Raw genomic sequence first — 23,986 nt, forward strand, 5'->3', positions numbered from 1 at the left:
CCGAGAAAAATTGCATCAAAAACAGATTTTGAAGTGTAACAAAACCACAAAACTCATCAGACCTTACATATTTATAATTTATTTATATTTATTCGTTTGAAAATTCCAACGATGTTCTTTTAAACGTCAAAACACAGTGGGGTTGGTTGCCAGGTAATCGTAAACAAAACAAAAGATGGCGGCAATCTTGAAAATCGTAATCGTCTCTATATGTTTATCAGTCTTCAAAATTAATGAATTGAACTCTCAACATTCCTATCCATTTGTGAGATATTCCTTACGAACACAATGTTCAACACTTATGATCAGCTATGTCCTCAAACAAAACTCCAATCTAAATCATGGTATTGAAATGTTACCTAAATCACCGTCTTCTGCGTGGACAAACTTTACACTTATATGTATCCTACTTGCGGGAGATGTCCAATTAAACCCAGGCCCGTCTATATATCCATGTGGATATTGTGAAGTGCCAGTTACTTGGGAACACAAACATGCAATATGTTGTGATGAGTGTAGCATTTGGTATCACTCAGACTGTCTGGAACTTAGTGCCTCTAAACTATGTAACATACAAAATATTAATGTGTCTTGGATATGCTGTAAATGTAGTACCCAAAATGTGGGGAGCTTCACATACCATTCTTATGAACTAGAAACATCAAATCAATTTAGCATACTCAGTTCAGTATCATCATTACTGTCCACAGACTCTATGTCAACAAAACCATCAATTGACTCTTCATTCAGTCCATCAGTATTTAGTAGTCCAAAACCAAGAATACTTAGTAGCACATCTGAAGAATCACCATCAAGAGCCTCAAAATCAAAATCAATCAGTGGCCTAGAACATAAACAACAAAACCTCAGAATCCTTATGATAAACTGTCAAAGCATAAGAAATAAACGATCAGAACTAAACGAAAGCGTTGAATACATAAAACCTGATGTCATCATAGGGTGCGAATCTTGGTTAGCAAACGAACACCGAACTGCAGAAATCTTTCCAAATGGGTACAACAAAAATGTTTTTCGCAAGGACAGAAATAAAAACGGGGGAGGTGTATTCATTGCAGTCCATGATAAATTCACTACTTCCGCAGTTGAAAACAGTGAAAACGATTGTGAACTACAATGGGCAGAAATACAAACAAAGACCAAATCAGTCATAATTGGTTCCTACTACCGTCCACCAAATGCAAGCATAGACGCACTGCATAACCTCAAAACATCAGTACTAAATGTGAGTGAAAACAGCAAAGATAAACCTATTATACTTGCAGGAGACTTTAATCTTCCGCATATTGACTGGAACAACAACACAGTCAAAACTGGAAAAGCACAAGTAAAACATCACCAAGAACTACTTGAATTTATTGAAGAGTTTGGTATGGAACAACTACAACTAAAACCAAGCCGGGAAAACAACATCCTTGACCTATTTCTCACAAACCATCCAAGTCTTGTAAAGTCATGTAACACACTACCTGGAATATCAGACCACAACATGATTGTTCTTGATACTGACCTAAAACCGCAGTATAATAAACCAAAACCAAGAGAAATATATGTTTATAAGAAAGCAAAATGGGAGGAGATCAAAGCTGACATTATAAAATTTGGCGCTGACATCATCAATAGTAACACCTCTGTTGAAGATAAGTGGACCAACCTTAAAAACGGTATAGAAACAACACTCAACCTTAATGTACCAAGGAAAATAACAAATAAGAGACATAGTCTACCTTGGCTATCAAACAGCGTAAAAAAGAAAATTAGGAGAAAACACAAACTATTTCAGAAAGCTAAACACACAGGAAAGCCAGACGACTGGGCAAAATTCAAACAACATAAAAGAGCTACACAAAAAGCTGTACGACAAGCTCACTGGCAGTATGTCAACACAATCCTAGATGCAGCTTTGGCGGAAGGCAATAGTAAACCTTTTTGGCGATACATAAAGTCCAAACGTACTGACAATATAGGTGTAGCTGGAATTAAAAAAAATGGAATTTTACATCAGGACAGCAAATCCAAGGCAGAATTACTAAACGACCAATTTAAGTCGGTCTTCACCAAGGAAAACGCATCAGATCAACTACCACAGACCCATGAATCAAAATACCCAAGTATGAAAAACATCAACATCGAAGTACAAGGAGTAGAAAAACTATTGAGAAACTTAAACATCAGCAAAGCTAGTGGACCAGACGGCATCGCAAATAAAGTATTAAAACTGTGCTCAATTGAATTAGCACCAGTAATGAGTCACATATTCCAGCTCAGCCTAGACTCAGGTACTCTTCCATCTGACTGGAGAAACGCTAACATCAGTCCAATATTTAAAAAAGGAGATAGACATACAGCGGCAAATTACCGACCTGTATCACTTACCTGTGTTTGCTGCAAACTCCTTGAACACATAGTTTGCAAGCACATCCTGAAACACCTGGAAGCACACAATATACTTACCTCACTTCAACATGGATTCCGTAGTGGCCATTCCTGCGAAAGTCAACTTCTAATTACTATGCATGACATCATGAAATCCTTTGATGCCAAGAAGCAAATTGATTTAACCATACTGGACTTTAGTAAGGCATTTGACACTGTGCCTCATCGAAAACTCCTACACAAATTAAAGAACTATGGAATTGATGGTAATACAAATGCATGGATTAAATCATTCCTAATGCAACGCCAACAGCGAGTTATCGTTGAAGGAGAATTTTCTTCATCTTGTTCCGTCGACTCAGGGGTGCCGCAAGGAACTGTCCTCGGTCCCCTTCTTTTTCTATGTCATATTAATGACTTGCCGCTATGTGTAAAATCACAAGTACGTCTGTTTGCCGACGACTGTCTTCTGTATAATACCATTGAGACACCACAGGACCAACTCCAAATACAGAAAGATCTAGATTCACTTGACAACTGGGCAAAGGACTGGGGTATGCGTTTTAATGCCAGTAAATGCTATGTCATGTCAATTCACCGTAGCAGGTCCCCGCTCACATACAGTTATACACTAAGTAACCACATATTAGAGCAGGTCAATGAAAATCCATACTTAGGTGTAATTATTAGCGATAATTTGAAATGGTCATCACACATAAACAAATTCTGCAACAAAGCAAATTCTACACTTGGATTCATCAGACGGAACCTTAAACACTGCAACAAACATTTTAAGGAAACTGCCTACATCTCGCTAGTTCGATCAGTCTTAGATTACTCAGGCACTGTATGGGACCCATACCTACAAAAAGACATAAATCGCATAGAGAACATACAAAGAAGAGCAGCTAGATTTGTTTTCAAAGACTATAGACGTACTAGTAGTGTCACCTCCATGATGAAAGACCTTGGTTGGAAACCTCTTGTGGAACGAAGACGAGAACAACGACTGGTACTACTGTATAAAATAGTGAACGACCTGGTAGCCATCCCCACTGAACATCACATAGAATTTAATACTAGACCATCCAGAACTTCTAACGTCAAACAAATAAAACTTTTATCAGCAAATACTGACATTTATAAACATTCTTTTTTTCCACAAACTATCATTGATTCGAACTTACTACCAAATGCTGCCGTGAACTGTAAAACTGTGGAAAGTTTTAAGGCAGTTATATCGCGCGACTAGACATCAGTGGCGCACACACATTTCCTGGATAAGTTTTACTCAGTATTTTGAGTTCATTTCCAGTATTATACAGATACAGATACAGAATACATATGTCTTTCTTCCAACTTATACGGAAAATATGTTCTGCGCCCGATATTGTTATAATCTTATTCACTCTTACTTACTTCCGTTTTTCTTTTTCTCAAAACGCAAGAACTGAAACAGACGAAGAAATTGTTGAAAGAAGCATAATTTGATGAGGCTATCCAAATGTAAATATGTCAGATGATAACACCACATCAGACTCTACTATTTTAATTCCACTCCATCAATAAATAACATCAAAATGTTCGGGATTTGTGGTTTTGACCATAGGTATCAGGTCCGTTCGCGCCCAATACACTGTCGCACCCTACACGTTCGCACTTCGCACGTTCGCACTCTACACGTTCGCGCCCAATTTTAATTCAAATTCCAGTTGAATAATTGGAAAATCATGATTGTTGTTATTAATTGCTTTGGTTTAAGTTAAACATTCAAGATTTTAAATGAAAAACAGAAAAGATAATTGTTTTTAACAGCTTGGTCCCTTTGATCTGAAACAATAAAATATAGCAATACACTATTATAACCAAAACATGATAAAATGTATTCAACACACAAAAAAAAACCTAGTCAGAATCGCACTTTATTTTGAAACAAAGTTATAGCAATACACTAACCAAAACATGATTAAGAGTTATTCAACACAAAATAAAACGTTGACAGAATCCCACTTTATTTAGAAAGGATTAATTTTTTTTAACAATACACTATCCAAAACACGAGATTAAGATTTAGGCACTGGCTACGGTTACATGGAAATGTAACAATAATAAAAATATTATTGTTACATTGGAGACTAATTGCCGGAATGCAAAGTTGGGTGAGGAACCGATTAATTACAAATGTAACAATAATTACTGAGGCTACGGTTACATTACGTTATTGTGACATGAAAAACAGCAATGTACGCTAGATTGATTAAACTTAAATCTTCTATAGTTGTATTGCTTCATTCTTTCATATGTACTAAACAATACTTGTAATTTAATACTGATAAATAATAAAATATTATTATTCAACAAATGGTGTACAACTTGAATAATTTTACTACGTATTAATGGTTTTGATGTTCTTAAAGATACTACTCAAGATTAGGAGTGTGACTGTCAAAGGCGAAAAATATACTTCAATGGTTTCACTTTTTAAAAGTATTTAACTGCACACCTACTCTTATTACTGTCATGATACTTTTGGACCAATTTTGTTTATGTTGAAAAAAATAAAACTTGGGATGCGTTTTAAACGAAACTGAAACAATATCAAGACATACATTTCATACAGCTTTATAACTTGACGCAAATTGATAATCAAAAGCAAAGTTTGCTAATTGTAACTTAAATACTAAGAAATTCTGTATGTACACGTATCCGTGGAGGACGTAATTTCATTCATCAAAAATGTGTCGGACTTTAAAAACAACTTACTGGATTTGTAGAAATTGTTATTGTAAATAAAAAATTACAGTAAATAAGTTGTATTTATAAATGTATGTAATAAATGTCCTCAACTTTTATTATTTAGTACTTATTGCTAGTCCCATCGTACATTGCTTTTTTTCATGTAACAATAACGCAATGTAACCGTAGCCTCAATAATTATTGTTACATTCGTAATTAAACAGGTCCTTACCCAACCATGCATTCCGGCAATTAGTCTCCAATGTAAGGCCAATTGGGACAATACCCCTAATGCGCCTTGAAATGAGGAACACAAAAGTCACGTGTAAACAAAAAATCTCTGTGTAGTGATATTTGACACATTTCTATGATAAACAAATGACTGAGCTGAACCATTAGTGTTAATTTAGAAAGTAAGGGAACACAGAATAAATGTGTAAAAACCATGGAGCTATGAAATGTGTTCAAAGTATTAAAATTTCAAAGAACTTATTGTGTTAAAATTGGGATTTTTTACCATGAGGAGCCACATCGCAAAAGGATACTCGGGGTTTGCTAAATTACGGAAAAATGAATCACACTTCGTACCCCGAAAATTTAACCACATATGTAAAAATGTCTCAGCTTCGAAACAAGCCATCATACATATACAAGTTTACGATGTGGGCTGAGCAACAGAAGAAAACGTTACCATTATGGCCTATGGAGAAACAATTGCGCATATTGCCCCAATTAAAATTAATTGATAGATTTTCATCCCGGCCCGCCCGTCTGAAATCTTCCCGCCCCGATTTTTTTTATTTTTGAAAAAATTACGATTTCCGGATTTCGTTCATTTCCGTTACCGGTAACCGTCGATAAATTCGTTTCATGTAAAACTTCCTGTTTCAAATTTCGGTTATCGTATTTCTTAGAGTATTCTTACTGAATGATTAAGTCGATATATTCTGCTGATCTATGATGACAACATCATTTACCGAGAATAGAGATTGATTTCGAGAAGGACGTGAAATATTCGGGTGACGAGTATTACGCTGTGTCCAAGAACGCAAATCGCCGTATGTCAGAAATGACACAAATGTTTGTGAGTAAAACACCTTGGATTTGTTTTATTTATACAATGACTTTGTGTCAAGAAATTTGGACTGTGAATGAAACTCAAAAGCGTATAAATCGTGGAACACATTTGACTGTAATAAAGAATTTGACATAAGCATGAACTTTTTAGATTGGTGTCAGACCGTATATTGAGTTAAGAAAATCAACAAACATACGCATTTTTAAATTATTAATTTCTAGCAAACTCTTAGATTTAACTTTAGCCATGCCTTTCGATTATTTTGTAGAAAAACAGCAAACATCCTCTGTGCCAATACCCACGATAGAGTCATTAAACAACTTTATGTTCTACATTGTATTAATTATATTTGCATCTTGCATATTTAAAAGGACCAACCCTATTATTTCAACACTGTTTGAGTTTTCATTTTATTCTGTACTTATCGTACTCGTGTTGCATACCAATGCACTTGCTTCATTTTATAAGGACAACAAAACATTGCTTAGAAAGCAAAATACACTTGATGTAGGTAGTCCAACTGAAAAGAGCATTTCTCCACATTTCTGATGTTTACTATAAAATAGGTTTCTAAAACCATGAAAACGGCAATTACATGTAGAATAGTGGTTGCTATAAATCAGAGATATATATTTACGAATTTGAAAAAGCGGCACCAGCATATGGAGTATATTTGTCTCAATTGATACATTACTTTAGAGCTTAAGCTCAACGTACATTGATTTTGTTGAACGAGGAATACTGCTTTCTCAAAAGTTGATAAGACAGGACTAAGAATCAATCAAATTAAGGTCATCGCTCAAGCAATTTTATGGTCGCCATCATGAGCTTATTGGCTATCATTACAAAAGTGTGTCAGAAATCATATCTCAGTGATATTTTTTCTCAGTCATAACAACCTTCCGTCATTACCGAACTGAACAAAGAAATAACATGACGGGTGCCGTATACAGTGCAGGAAATGCTTACCCTTCCAGAGCACCTAATTTCACACCTGGTTTTTAGTGGAGTTGTTGTTTCCTACTTATTATTTCAGGGTTGGCAAAGTATTACCCGCCTGGGTTTTACAGGGCGGGAAAACCCGGGTTTTCCCGGGCTGGGCAATACTCCCTGAAACTGGGAATTAATACTGGGCATTACTGGGCAATATGATTTTTTAAGCTTATTTCAACACAAAATAGTAAAGTCTTGGTGTAGTTTTATAGTAATATAGCTAAATATATACATTTTATACAGATAACCATTGAGAGTCATTTCTAGAAGATTAAAAATTCAATTTCATTCTCTTCTCCACATAAATTCTATGTAGGCAACATACAATATTTGCACAATTTAGGATTCCTCGTTAATTTCCAAGCATTGTTTCAATAATCTTAACACTTTATTGCAGTGTTTAAGTGAATTGTAAATTAAATTGCTATATATGCAATCATGATTGCTAAATAAACACCCTACAGGGTCTTGTCATTAACTCTTATAGAAATGAAAAGACTGATTATTGTTATATAAACATATCTGTGTTCTAATCTGAATAATTACTTATTAATTAGTTTTGTACATTTGTACATATATAAATTATTTCAAAGTAATTTTTCTTACATGTACATGTAATCCTTAAATTCTTTATACTAGTTATATATTTGAATTTTTTTTTTTATCAGAGTTGTTAGAATGATTCTTTCTCAGATGAATACACTTGTACTTTTGTACATGTATGTATCATAAGACTCTCAAACAAGTAAACTTATTTATAAATAAAAATAGGTTTATATATATCTTAAATGTATTGCATTTGTGTTTGATTACTGAATCCTCTTTGAAATTCAGGCCAGAATCTTATATTACCCAGTATTGCCCAGTATTACCCAGTAAAACCCAGTAAAACCCGGGTTTTCCCAGTATTTCCCACTGGGCTGGGCAATACTCATAAAACACGGGTTTTTGCCAACCCTGTATTATTTGTAACTTGATGTAAATGTCTTTTGGTTTCATGAGTCTTTGGTTACTCATTGGTTTTGATTGTTATTGTCTTACACACGATACCTTATGGATGTATTTACATGATATAAGCTTATTATTACACTTGCATATATGAATAACACGTGACAAGAAGGTTTCATATGAAATAAAATTTAAAAAATAAAATCCTCCCACCCGCCCCATTTTTTTCAAAAATTTGGATGAAAATCTACTAATTAATTTTAGTTGGCCTAACAATAATATTTTTATTATTGTTACATTTCCATGTAACCGTAGCCAGTGCCTAAGATTTATTCAACACAAAAAAAAAAAATGCTGTCTCACTTTATTTTGAGACAATGACAACAAATATAAGAATACACTTGCCAAAACTTGATTACAAAGCTATAGTTATTAAACACAAAACCAATTAAAATTGGGCTCCAACATGTAGGGTGCGAACAGACTTTGGGTGCGAACATGTAGGGACCTGGGTGTGAAAGTGAAAGGGGGCGAACATGAGTAAGTGCCAAAGTGAAAGGGGGCAAACGTGAATGGGCGCGAACGGACCCAGATTCCTATCCATAGGAAGGTCGACTATCCATATAAATCTATATGGATAGTCGACCTTCCTATGGATAGAAACAAGTGCCTGTGGGCACAGTAGCGTGTATCATAGCAAAATTATACAGAACGGTATATGCTAGTACACAATGTATAATGCATGCCGGACGACTGGCATATGACTGGCATATATTTCAGCCCAATGAATAAGGCATACCAGTGGACAGGAATATATACATTTGTATTTCAGCTTCACAGTCACAACACCTAAAAGATTATAGACTATAGTTGATACACACCCAGGGCTGTGGTTTCGGCCTATTAACTATTGTTGGGGAAACAAAAAACAATAGTCAAAACATACATGTCGATATTTGGCCTCCATTACTGGACATCACAGAGGTTCCTGTAAAGCATTTTGACGTCATAATTGACGTCATAATAAAAGATATCTGACACCACAATAGAAATGTTATTGTACATTTGTATGATCATTGATGATGTCAAGAGTTTTAGAGTGGCTGATTTTTAATGTCAAACAGAGCAACCCTCCAAATAGCGCTAAGGTCTATTGAACCATTTTGACTTTGGTTGAATCATTTCAAATTAAATTAGAATTATGTATGTCTTCAGTTTAACTGTTGAGATGCACAAGGGACATGTAGTCTGATGTTGGCAGACCTTTGTACATGTTCTAATTTCGAGGGGCATACAATTACTAGTCTAAATAATTATGATGTCTGAAAGGCTATTTTAATTTTCTAGTCGAATACACCAATCAAACTTTATTTTTATGAATGAGGTACATGTACATGTATACAAGAACAAAATGTTTGAAATCATGACAATAAAATACATATATATATTCATAGGAAAAAAATAATTGGTAAAAAGTCAAAAAAACATACATCACAGAAAACAAAAATATGTTTGAAAACTTTTCCGAAATTCTTGCCGCGAGATAGTCAAAATTCCTCAAACATGTCAAACCCTGGTCTACTGAAATTAAACACTTTTTTAGTAGCCAAAAATTTCTAAAAATAAACTTTTATTCTTAAACTCATTTTTGGGTTTATCATGTTTATATTCATTTTAACATAAAAAAAAATCATATAATGCCTTCTTTAATTATTATCATGAAAGAAGGAGACAGAACATAATACTGCAAAATCTGCCATCATCATGATCATGACTAAAAAAATAATTGGTGATAAAAAAATCATCTGTTGGTTCAATTCTTTTTTTTGCTTCTGCCCTTTGAAAGCATATTAACAGTGGTGGATCCATAAATTTTCTGTGGGGGCCCACTGACTTGCTTAAGAGAGGGCCTGCTCCAGCCGTGCTTCAGTGATTCCCTATATAAGGCCAAATAAAAATATATGTGTGGTTCCAGTAACCCTACTGTCCCTACCTTTTTCGGCTTAAAAATAGCCTACCCTAAAGATTTTATTGCCATTTTTCATTAAGCACTGTTAAAGTCAGAATGTTGCTCCCATAGACTCAATGTAAAAAAAAAACATAAAATAAAAAAAATCCCTACCTACCTACCCTAACTTTTTTTCAGATGTAACTGGAACCACACATACTTTTTTATTTGGCCTAAGCAACCAAATTTTTTCCCAAAAAATTCCACCTCTTATTATTTCAACTTCAAATGTTATAAATGATTGCAAAAATACATATCTCAGAAATTTGAAAAGAAAAAAGTTATATCATGTATATGGTTGTAAATAAAAAAGAAGATGTGGTATGATTACCAATGAGACAACTGTCCACAAGTGACCAAAATGACACAGACATCAACAACCATACATGTAGGTCACCGTACGGCCTTTAACAATTAGCAAAGCCCATACCGCATAGTCAGCTATAAAAGGCCCCGATAAGACGATGTAAAACAATTCAAACGAGAAAACTAACAGCCTTATTTATATAAAAAAAATTAACGAAAAACAAATATGTAACACATAAACAAATGACAACCACTGAATTACAGGCTCCTGACTTGGGACAGGCACATACATAAATAATGTGGCGGGGTTAAACATGTTACATGTAGTACATGTTTCTGGTGAAATCCTTTCTTGTATCCCTGACTTCATTGGTAATAAAATTCAGGGACCGATCCAGCCATTTTAAAAGGGGGGGGGGTTTGCTAACCCAGGACAAAGGGGGGGTTTCAATTACATGTCCCCATTCAAATGCAATGATCGTCCAAAAAAAAAGGGTGGGTTCCCTCTGGTTCCACGCCTGAAATTTGACATGTAAAACTATTACATGTACATGTATGTAGCAGTATTCAACACAGGATTTTAGAAATACAGTGTAAACTATCTTATCCGACACCTGAGTATTCCAACATACTGTTAAACTGACACATTTTCATGGTCCCAAAATATGCCTATCCTGGTCGAAAAAAACCCTGAGTATTCGGGCACCTTGCTTAATCAGCCTTTTTTTTCTGGTCCCCCAATGTGTTGGATCACACAGGTTACACTGTACTTTATATAGTTATTACTTTCTTGTAACATTTCTAGAAATAAATTGGTCACGTCAACAACAATGAAGAGGGGGGGCAAGGGGTTTAACTGTTATGCTGTTATGGCGCAATTTAATTCTTTGTTATCTGTTATTCTGAAAATATATTTGCTGTTAGCTGTTATTGTCTTATTCTTTGTTAGCTGTTATTGGGCTTTTAGTTTTTTTGTTATCTGTTATTGTGATAATGTATTTGCTGTTAACTGTTATTGAAAATTGGAATGTTAGCATTTTTTACAGCAAATTTTCGGTAGAAATTGAAGATCATTGGACATTGGGGTCTACCACTAATAATAAGTTGGTCCCGTATTCGGAGAAGGATTCCATTAACATATACCCATCACAGAAGTGAGGTCCAGGACAATTCCAGTATATCTTAAGATTATCCTTTCTTATAAATTCCATTTTTTGAAACATGCATTTAGAATTATCTTATTTTTTTGTATGAGGATAATGTTCCTTGTTTCCCGTACCAACATATTAAATCAGAACAATTCTTAATATGACAAAAAGGAAAACATATGGCCAGGAATATCTGACAAGAATCTCAATTAAGGACTAGGTCCTTACAAACAGTTAACCTTTTATTTAGTATGGTACATTGACTCAGCTCTGTGATTCTTTTCAAGCAGAACCATGCAAACACATTGTACAATGAAAGTTCCAACCATGTACTGGGTTCCGAAATTGCACATAGCTCATTACAAACAAAGATTTATTTTGTCTTCAAGCCATTGTTCCCCTACTTAACTATGTATTCTACTTACTAGTACACTTGGTGCAATCAAAAGCCTGATTAAAAATTGTTCAAATTGAGCATATATGAAAATAGTGGACTAAATTACTTTTGGAGTGTCAAAAATTGGTTTGAGGTACTTGATAAATTGCATGCTTATAATTGGCGCTTTTGATTTTTCTACCCTTTATACCACTTTGCCTCATAGTCTTATTACTAAAAATTCACACACCTCATTAAATGGGCATTTAAAAAAAAGTCAGAATGCGAATATATATTTTCAAACTCTTTTAGGTCATTTTTTAGTAGCAACAAACACAAGAACTATATGTCAATTGGACCTGCTTTTGATACCATCACTGCCCTTGAATTTTTACTAGATACCATGTTTTTCTCTTTGACATATTCCTCATTTCCATTCTCAATTTTATTACACACTATTTAAATTATAAGCATGTGTGAGTTTCTATAACTGTTTAAAAATAAATGCTGAAAAAAGTATTCTATAACAAATAAACAGCTACGCCATGAGCGCATGATACGCCCGTTGCCCTTTTTGAAATATTCGATAACTTCCTTATGTCGATCATATCAGATATTTATAAAAATTTAAAGAGAGCTTCAGTCAATATATATAAACAATACACCAAAGTTTCATGAGAACTGCTGAAACATTTTTGAGTTATTGTCCGAAAACTGGAAAATACCACCTTTTTTAATGAATAGAACCCCCTCAACTCAATAACATAAAATCTAAAATTAATGAAAATAGAAAGGGCGCTTACAACAATAGCTTTAACGTAAAATCTAAAATTTATAAAAATTGAAAGGGAGCTCATGTCAATAGATATACACAATTCACCAAAATTCCGTGCAAATTTGTGAAAGGATTTTTGAGATATTATCTGAAAACTGAAAAAACATCATTTTTATTAAATAAAACCCCATTACTCAAAAACTTTAAATCTGAAATTTATATATAAAAAAAAAAAAAAAACCGAAGGGGAGCTCACGTCAATAGATATAAACATTTTTCCAAAGTTTTATGCAAATTGGTTAAAGAGTGTTGGAGTTAATGATTGACATGTTGACGACAGACGGACAACAGTATTCCATAATACGTCCCGTAAACGAGCGTATAAAAATATACTGAGTAGTAAACACATTCTAGATACATAATTTTAAGAACATGTTCATAGAAAATGGAATCCATTACAAAGGATTAAACCCGTAATAAGAAATACTGGATCTGTCAATGACCTGACTTAATATTTCATTTACTGTTATCTGTTTTTGTCCATTTTAATTCCTTGTTATCTGTTATAAGCCAAATCAATTTGCTGTTTTGCTGTTATTGGGACCCCCCTTGCCCACCCTCAATGAACACTATAAAGAAAAGTATTTCAGATCTAGAATATCATAATTACTGTGACTCATATCCAAGCAAAATACATTTATATAAACCATGATGTTTAAATATACTGGGTGAGAATACTGAACAAAAAACAGTGGCGGATCCAGAACTTTTCCTAAGGGGGGCCCGCTCCAGTCATGCTTCAATGATTCCCTATATAATCAACCAAATTTTTCCCATGTAAGGGGGGGGGGGCAGGCCTCCCAGGGCCCCCCTGAATCCGCCTATGAAAAAAACTATTAAGAGTACACAAACATATTTATAGTATGTACATTAACATTGTACTTGACTGAATTAAAATTATGAGAATGTATTACCTCCCTTAGCTCATGTATTTTTAATTTGCCCTGTTGATTATTTTTAGCTCACCTGGCCCGAAGGGCCAAGTGAGCTTTTCTCATCACTTGGCGTCCGTCGTCCGTCGTCGTCCGTCGTCGTTAACTTTTACAAAAATCTTCTCCTCTGAAACTACTGGGCCAAATCAAACCAAACTTGGCCACAATCATCATTGGGGTATCTAGTTTAAAAAATGTGTGGCGTGACCCGGTCAACCAACCAAGATGGCCGCCACGGCTAAAAATAGAACATAGGGGTAAAATGCAGTTTTTGGCTTATAACTCAAAAACCAAAGCATTTAGAGCAAATCTGACATGGGGTAAAAATGTTTATCAGGTCAAGATCTATCTGCCCTGAAATTTTCAGATGAATCGGTCAATCGGTTGTTGGGTTGCTGCCCCTGAATTGGTAATTTTGAAGAAATTTTGCTGTTTTTGGTTATTATCTTGAATATTATTATAGTTAGAGATAAACTGTAAACAGCAATAATGTTCAGCAAAGTAAGATCTACAAATAAGTCAACATGACCAAAATGGTCAGTTGACCCGTTTAGGAGTTATTGCCCTTTATAGTCAATTTTTAACCATTTTTCGTTAATTAAAGTAATCTTTTACAAAAATCTTCTCCTCTGAAACTACTTGGCCAAATTAATCCAAACTTGGCCACAATCATCTTTGGGGTATCTAGTTTAAAAAATGTGTGGCGTGACCTGGTCAACCAACCAAGATGGCTGCCACGGCTAAAAATAGAACAAAGGGGTAAAATGCAGTTTTTGGCTTATAACTCAAAAACCAAAGCATTTTGAGGAAATCTGACATGGGATAAAAATGTTTATCAGGTCAAGATCTATCTGCCCTAAAATTTTCAGATGAATCGGTCAATCGGTTGTTGGTATGCTCCCCTGAATTGGTAATTTTGAGGAAATTTTACTGTTTTTGGTTATTATCTTGAATATTATTATAGATAGAGATAAAGAAATTTTGATGTTTTTGGTTATTATCTTGAATATTATTATAGTTAGAGATAAACTGTAAACAGCAATAATGTTCAGCAAAGTAAGATCTACAAATAAGTCAACATGACCTAAATGGTCAATTGACCCCTTAAGGAGTTATTGCCCTTTATAGTCAATTTTTAACAATTTTCATTAATTTGGTAAATTTATGTAAATTTTTACCAAATATAGTTCTCTGTTACTAATGGGCAAAGTTCATGATAGATATAATTGTAAGAAGCAAAATCGTTCAGTAAAGTAAGAACTTCAAACACATCACCATCACCAAAATACAATTTTGTCATGAATCCATTTGTGTCCTTTGTTTAATATGCACATAGACCAAGGTGAGCGACACAGGCTCTTTAGAGCCTCTAGTTATTTAATCAACTTTGATCTGTTTGATCACAATTCTTAAGTTGTCAAAATTCGTTTATGATGTCAAATTTTCTTGCTTTCCTCTGAATTTTCTATTGTGATGTTATGAAAAAAGGCGGCCATGTCTGATGACATCACATCTAGATAGGACACATCTTTTAAGCAGATCATTAAAATAAAAAGGATTGCATTCATGGAGTTTGTCTGCATATCATTTAAAACTCATTAGAGAAACAGATTCCACTACCAAATTTTGTTCAATACAACATTTTCCTGCTCTAGATGGTTAAATTTAAAATATTTGAAGCACTCTTAAGGAGCCAAGTGATTTAAAGTTGAAGATTCAAGTCTTCCAATCACATGATTACCGTATGGTATTCATATTATCATATATAAACTAGTTGTCTTATAGATCTATAGTGCAGAAATCTGTTTACCTGTAAAATGGACAAACCCATAAAAATAGATGCTTTAATATTCGTTTCCAGTATGATTTGAAAACTTTTATAGATTTTGACCTTGTGGGTGAGATAAATACATCATTTTGTGTACAGGGGAAATTGGCCTTCATTTGTACCACTTTACTTAATGACATTCATTTCGTAGAATATAGCTGACTTAAAAATTGTTCAACATAAATTTTGGCTTAATCTCTGTTATTTTAAAAATTATGATGAATATATATTATATTTTTCAGAGTTATGGAGGTGACCATTGTCTCAGAGGTAGATGTCTTCATCACTGTTATAACTGGTGGTAATGTTAACTTAACCAAACAAATCATAAACGATCCATTCAGTATAGACTATGTTAACGTTACGACCCTAAGGGAACAAGATAACTGTGAAAAGACCAAACAAGTTATTGATATAGCCGAACCAAAATTTTATTTAACAGCTTCCACTAAATGCGTATCAACCAATGAAGTCCTTAACTCAAGTCATGTTAGCAGAGAGGACCAATCATCTACTAATTCTAATGGTAATCAGGCAGAATCTTCGGATGATGAAAATGTTGAATTTGCTACTGAAGCAATTGATATTACAGACCAAAATCATGAAAACAGGGTACCAGAAATTAAGGAGGAAAGAGCAGAGCAAATTGTCACACGTGCTAAAAGCTTAAGGAAAAGACCAGAAAAACGTAGTGGTATGTTAGCTACAAATTCAAAGAGAAGAAAACCATGCCCTCCTCTTTCCAAAACACGAGCAAAAATTTCAACTAAAACCAAATATTGTAGTGCTATTGATTTACAGCCCAATATTAATGATGTCAATATGTTTATGTTAAGTGAGGCTCAAGATGGGGATTCAGGTAATAATGATAATCAGGAAGGGGAAGTTGACAATGTGAAAATTGAGTTGCTACTAGATGAAAACAAGAAAATTGAATGTAACATTTGTAACAAAGTTTTTCCTAGAAAAAAGGAATTGAGATCACATATGAAAATACACAAAAAAAGTTTTCTGTGTGAGATTTGCGGACAGGTTTTTCAAAGAAGTCATAGTCTTAAAATGCATTATAAGAAGAGTAACAATGGTAAGCAAAACAAATGTTCATACTGTGATGAAACCTTCACTCAGTTGTGCAAAATGCATGTCCACGAGAGAGTTCATACAGGAGAAACACCATATTCGTGCAACATTTGTGGAGAAAATTTTAGCCACAGTGTTGAATGTCGACTACACATGCGAAAAAATCACAGAGGAGAACAACAGAAAAATGTCAAATATTTTACATGCCAAATTTGTAATGCATCATTCAAAAGAAGAGATACATTGAGAATCCATTATAAAAGGCATAATGGTGAGAAACCGTTTAAATGCAGTTATTGTGATATGAGATTCATTTTAAAATTTTCAATGCAACAACATGAAAAAATTCATACCAATGATGCGAAAGAATATAAATGTGACATTTGTAGTCGTGAGATGCGATCAAAATATGAATTTCAACAACATTTACGTAGGCACAATGGTGAAAAATCACATATATGTGAAATATGTGGTCGGGGATTCTTCGAGAAGAGAAAATTAGAAAATCATGTCAAGTTACATAGCAATGAAAAAGCTTTTATTTGTCATTTGTGTGGAAAAGGTTTGAGTCATTCTGGTGCCTTGGCTGCTCATATTAGAAATCATACAAAAGTCAAAGGTTATACATGTAATATTTGTGATCGTGCGTTCTTACATCCTATCAGGCTTGAACGCCATATGAAGACACACACTGGAGACAAACCATTTAAATGTGAAACGTGTGGATTTCAAACAGCAGATGCAGGCACACTTAAAGTACACAAACGTCGACATACAGGTGAAAAACCGTACAAGTGTTTAGTGTGTTTGAAATCATTTCGAGCGCTGCGTAACCTGAAGAAACACGAGACGATACACCGACCTAACAAGATTGATAGAAGGAGAAAAAACCCTGATAATGTTAAACCTACTACCTGTTTAATTTGTCAGAAAAACTTCAGCGTTCATAAAAGCTTAAAACGCCATCTTAAAAATGTGCATGGCAAAAGCATAGATCAAAATGACAATGGCCATCTTGAAAATGAACATGGCAAAGATATAGATCAAAACAGGCAAAATGAGAATGTTCATCTTGAGAATGTGCAAGACAATTGTATGAATCAAGTTGAGAATGGCAAAGGTCTTGATCAAAATGAAAGTATTCTAAATCATGTCAATGTAAAAAGAGCTACTAAAGAAGTGATTATTGAAGAAGGTGTTGATTTTCACCAGGATCAAATATTGGTGTATTATATTTGATATTTAAGTTTTATAATATTGAATACTGTAATTTGGCATGCATTTATGATTGTGATTTTGTCATTTTAGTGTTAAAAAGTCAAATGCAATTTTGAATTTTACAATATTGAGAAAAATCTTGTTCAATTCATATAAAAAATTTCAAAATGCAAGTTTTATATTATTGCAATAATAACCCTGAACATAGCATTTTTCACAATAACAATATTAAAAACATTGCAATAATTTCTCAAATTGCAGTAAACATGGTAAATCAACTCAAATTATTTTTAAATAGCTATTAAAGATTTTGAAGAAATAAGATTAAAGAAATTTAAAGATATGTACGTCATACTATAGTGTACTATAGTGTAATTGACATATAAATCTTCTGATTGATTGATTGATTATACTGAACTTCAAAAATTACCAAACCTTCTTGACTGTAGTCAAAGTCAATGACAGTAGTGTGTAGTGACACCTTGATGTATTATAAATTTACTCAACACTCATACATGTACATGTATAATTATACATGTAAGAATGTGATTTGCTTTTTAACTCACCTGGCCCAAAGGGCCAAGTGAGCTTTTCTCATCACTTTGCGTCCGGCGTCGTCCTGCGTCCGGCATTAACTTTTACAAAAATCTTCTCCTCTGAAACTACTGGGCCAAATTTAACCAAACTTGGCCACAATCATCATTTGGGTATCTAGTTTAAAAAATGTGTCCAGTGACCCGGCCAACCAACCAAGATGGCCGCCATGGCTAAAAATAGAACATAGGGGTAAAATGCAGTTTTTGGCTTATAACTCAAAAACCAAAGCATTTAGAGCAAATCTGACTGGGTAATATTGTTCATCAGGTCAAGATCTATTTGCCCTGAAATTTTCAGATGAATCAGACATTTCGTTGTTGGGTTGCTGCCCCTGAAATGGTAATTTTAAGGAAATTTTGCTGTTTTTGGTTTTTATCTTGAATATTATTATAGATAGAGATAAACTGTAAACAGCAATAATGTTCAGCAAAGTAAGATCTACAAATAAGTCAACATGACCAAAATGGCCAGTTGACCACTTTAGGTGTTATTGCCCTTTATAGTCAATTTTTAACCATTTTTCATAAATCTTAGTAATTTTTTAGAAAAATCTTCTCCTCTGAAACTACTGGGCCAAATTTAACCAAACTTGGCCATAATCATCATTGGGGTATCTAGTTTAAAAAATGTGTCTGGTGACCCGTCCAACCAACCAAGATGGCCGCCATGGCTAAAAATAGAACATAGGGGTAAAATGTAGTTGTTGGCTTATAACTCAAAAACGAAAGCATTTAGAGCAAATCTGAGATGAGGTAAAATTGTACATCAGGTCAAGATCTATCTGCCCTGAAATTTTCAGATGAATCGGACATTCCGTTGTTGGGTTGCTGCCCCTGAAATGGTAATTTTAAGGAAATTTTGCTGTTTTTGGTTATTATCTTGAATATTATTATAGATAGAGATAAACTGTAAACAGCAATAATGTTCAGCAAAGTAAGATCTACAAATAAGTCAACATGACCAAAATGGCCAGTTGACCACTTTAGGTGTTATTGCCCTTTATAGTCAATTTTTAACCATTTTTCGTAAATCTTAGTAATCTTTTAGAAAAATCTTCTCCTCTGAAACTACTGGGCCAAATTTAACCAAACTTAGCCATAATCATCATTGAGGTATTTAGTTAAAAAAATATGTCCGGTAACTCGGCCAACAAACCAAGATGGCCGCCATGGCTAAAAATAGAACATGGGGGTAAAATGCAGTTTTTGGCTTATAACTCAAAAACCAAAGCATTAAGAGCAAATTTGACAGGAAGTAAAATTGTTGATCAGGTCAAGATCTATCTGTCCTGGAATTTTCAGATGAATCGGACAATCGGTTGTTAGGTTGCTGCCCCTGAATTTGTAATTTTGAGGAAATTTTGCTGTTTTTTTATACGCCCGTCGTCTTTTAGACGGGACGTATTATGGTATACCGTTGTCCGTCCGTCCGTCCGTCTGTCTGTCCGTCCGTCCGTCGTCCACACTTCGGACAATAACTCAAAAATGCTTTCACCAATTTCCATGAAACTTAAGTGAATTGTTTATATCTATTGACGTAAGCTCCCTTTCGTTTTTTTTTAATTTCAGATTTTAAGTTTTGGATTTATGGGGCTTTATTCATAAAAAAGGGGGGATTTTCAACACTTCGGACAATAACTCAAAAAGGCTTTCACCAATGTCACTGAAACTTTGGTGAATTGTTTATATCTATTGATGTAAGCTCCCTTTCAATTTTTATAAATTTCAGATTTTTAATTTTGGATTTATGGGGCTTTATTCATAAAAAAAGGGGGATTTTCAACACTTCGGACAATAACTCAAAAAGGCTTTCACCAATGTCCATGAAACTTTGTTGAATTGTTTATATCTATTGATGTAAGCTCCCTTTCAATTTTTATAAATTTCAGATTTTAAGTTTTGGATTTATGGGGCTTTATTCATAAAAAAAAAGGGGGATTTTCAACACTTTGGACAATAACTCAAAAAGGCTTTCACCAATGTCCATGAAACTTTGGTGAATTGTTTATATCTATTGATGTAAGCTCCCTTTCAATTTTTATAAATTTCAGATTTTTTGTTTTGGATTTATGGGGCTTTATTCATAAAAAAAAGGGGGATTTTCAACACTTCGGACAATAACTCAAAAAGGCTTTCACCAATGTCCATGAAACTTTGGTGAATTGTTTATATCTATTGATGTAAGCTCCCTTTCAATTTTTATAAATTTCAGATTTTAAGTTTTGGATTTATGGGGCTTTATTCATAAAAAAAAGGGGGATTTTCAACACTTCGGACAATAACTCAAAAAGGCTTTCACCAATGTCCATGAAACTTTGGTGAATTGTTTATATCTATTGATGTAAGCTCCCTTTCAATTTTTATAAATTTCAGATTTTAAGTTTTGGATTTATGGGGCTTTATTCATAAAAAAAAGGGGGATTTTCAACACTTCGGACAATAACTCAAAAAGGCTTTCACCAATGTCCATGAAACTTTGGTGAATTGTTTATATCTATTGATGTAAGCTCCCTTTCCATTTTTTTAAATTTTAGATTTTACGTTTTCTTAAGTAATGAATTTTTATACTTAAAAAAGGGGGATTTTATGAAACTTTGGTGAATATATTAATGTAACATCTCTTTTGATTTGTATATATATTTCTAGTTGATCATATAAATTCATTTAAAGCATAAAAGACAAGTTAAAAGAGCAACGGGCGTATCATGCGCTAAAGCGCAGCCCTTTATTGTTATTATCTTGAATATTATTATAGATAGAGATAAACTGTAAACAACAATAATGTACAGCAAAGTAAGAACTAAACATAAGTCAGTATGACCAAAATAGTCAATTGACCCCCTAAGGAGTTATTGCCCTTCATAGTCAATTTTTAACAATTTTCTTAAAATTTGAAGATTTTCAATAACATTTTCCACAGAAAGTACTGTTATAGATAGAGATAATTGTAAGCAGAAAGAATGTTTAGTAAAGTAAGATCTACAAACACATCACCATCACCAAAACACAATTTTGTCATGAATCCATCTGTGTTCATTGTTTAATATTCACATAGACCAAGGTGAGCGACACAGGCTCTTTAGAGCCTCTAGTTTGGAAATTGGAATTTCTATATCATGTACATGTATATAAAATTATGTGTTTTATCATATTTTTCTGCATGTTCTAAACACATGAAATAACGCCATATTTTTTGTTCAATTAATTTTTAGCTCACCTGACCCGAAGGGCCAAGTGAGCTTTTCTCATCACTTGGCGTCCGGTGTCCGTCGTCGTCCCTCGTCGTTAACTTTTACAAAAATCTTCTCCTCTGAAACTGCTGAGCCAAATTTAACCTAACATGGCCAAAATCATTATTAGGGTATCTAGTTTTAAAACTGTGTCGGGTGACCCGGCCAACCAACCAAGATGGCTGCCATGGCTAAAAATAGAACATAGGGGTAAAATGCAGTTTTTGGCTTATCACTCAAAAACCAAAGCATTTAGAGCAAATCTGACACGGGTAAAATTGTTTATCAGGTCAAGATCTATCTGCCCTAAAAATTTTGAGATGAATTTGACAACCCGTTGATAGGTTGCTGCCCCTGATTTGGTAATTTTAAGGAAATTTTTCTGTTTTTGGTTATTATCTTGAATATTATTATAGATAGAGATTAAAGTTCTGTAAACAGCAAAAATGTTCAGCAAAGTAAGATCTACAAATAAGTCAACAAGACCAAAATGGTGTGTTGATCCCTTTAGGAGTTATTGCCCTTTATAGTCAATTTTTAACCATTTTTCGTAAATCTTAGTTATCTTTTACAAAAATCTTCTCTGAAACTACTGGGCCAAATTAAACCAAACTTGGCCACAATCATCATTGGGGTATCTAGTTTTAAAATTGTGTCCGGTGACCCGGCCAACCAACCAAGATGGCCGCCATGGCTAAAAATAGAACATAGGGGTGAAATGTAGATTTTGGCTTATAACTCTGAAACCGCAGCCTTTAGAGCAAATCTGACATGGGGTTAAATTGTTAACAGGTCAAGATCTATCTGCCCGGACATTTTCAGATGAATCTGACAACCCGTTGTTGGGTTGCTGCCCCTGAATTGGTAATTTTAAGGTAATTTTGCTGTTTTTGGTTATTATCTTGAATCTTATTATAGATAGAGATAAACTGTAAACATCAATAATGTTAAGCAAAGTAAGATTTACAAATAAGTCAACATTACGGAAATGGTCAATTGACCCCTAAGGAGTTATTGTCCTTTATAGTTAATTTTTATAAGGGGAGATAACTCAGATAGTACAATATATACAATAAACATTATATAATGAATTATATGGTCATGTACAAATGATGTAACTGCCATGTAAGAGAGTAAATATAAGTAGGTAGAGACCTCATGTTTATTTAGATTTGACATTTAATAATAATATTTGATTGTAAAAATGTACCTCATTATATCCTTTGTCATTGATTTAATTTCATTTATCATACAATCTCTTGCATTTATCTGAATTAAATTCAATTATTCATAATAAAAAAATTGAAATAATCTATAATTTGATGGACAATAAACTGTAAATGAATTGTAATGTTTTTCTTCTTAATCTAATGAATAGATTTGTCCAGAACAGCTGTGCATATAATTTGGCATTTATTGTTTTTGTTTAAATATAAAGGATTGGATAAATATATTTTTTTAAATATATTTTTTTATTTATAAAAACACATTTTTTCATTGTATGAAAATATATTTAAACAGTTAAATGATTTATTCCTATAATTTTGTTATAAATTTTTGAAAAAAGGGGAGATAATTAATTTCTTACAGTTGAAATTTTCCATTTAGGAATAACATGAATAAGAATTATGTTTACTTGAGAGTTGAGTCTACAAACTGATGAATATATTCAAAATGATATTGAGATACCATTATTATTATTGGAGAAATTTTGTGTCAATGTAATACATATTACATGTATATGTATAGCATATTAAAATGTAAAAAAAAAAATTGTTTTTGAAATTTATAAGCAATTAAAGCATTTAGAAAATAGTAATTCTGAAAAAGACAAGTAATGTGATAAAACAATAGATTTCAGATTTTGCCATCACTTGGTAAAATAAGTAGATGCGGTAATGATGCAAATGAGACATGACAACTATCCACTAAATGAGGTACATGTACATGTAGATGATTCAACAATGAGCAAATATCATTCAGCATACATTGTTTGTAGCTACCTGTGGTTACAAAGGATCCAGACAAAATGTAAAATGATTAAAACAAGAAAACTAACTCTCTGATTTATGTACAAAACATCATACAAAAATATTTTAAAAAACATCAACACAGACAACTGAATTACATATGTAGGCTCTTTACCTGGGCAGATATGTAATACAGACTGAGAATGTGGAAAGGTTAAACATATTTGAGGGTTCCCAACCCTCAGGAAATTTGCAACTCCTAGAATCTCCTCTCCATTGTAAATATTTCAGATTTGCAGGTCTCAACTGG

At 33.5% G+C, this 23,986-nt stretch overlaps 1 protein-coding gene across 1 annotated transcript; it reads left to right on the top strand.

The window, feature by feature from the left end:
* The first annotated feature begins 15,945 nt into the window (after positions 1 to 15,945).
* Positions 15,946 to 23,057, top strand: LOC143052609 (uncharacterized). The gene has a single exon (XM_076225678.1). It carries the CDS (start codon positions 16,279 to 16,281, stop codon positions 17,899 to 17,901), a length of 1,623 nt encoding a protein of 540 aa, XP_076081793.1. The 5' UTR covers positions 15,946 to 16,278; the 3' UTR covers positions 17,902 to 23,057.
* The last annotated feature ends 929 nt before the right edge of the window (positions 23,058 to 23,986 follow it).

Source organism: Mytilus galloprovincialis, chromosome 11, assembly GCF_965363235.1.
Source record: "Mytilus galloprovincialis chromosome 11, xbMytGall1.hap1.1, whole genome shotgun sequence".
Classification (NCBI taxonomy): Eukaryota; Metazoa; Mollusca; class Bivalvia; order Mytilida; family Mytilidae; genus Mytilus; species Mytilus galloprovincialis.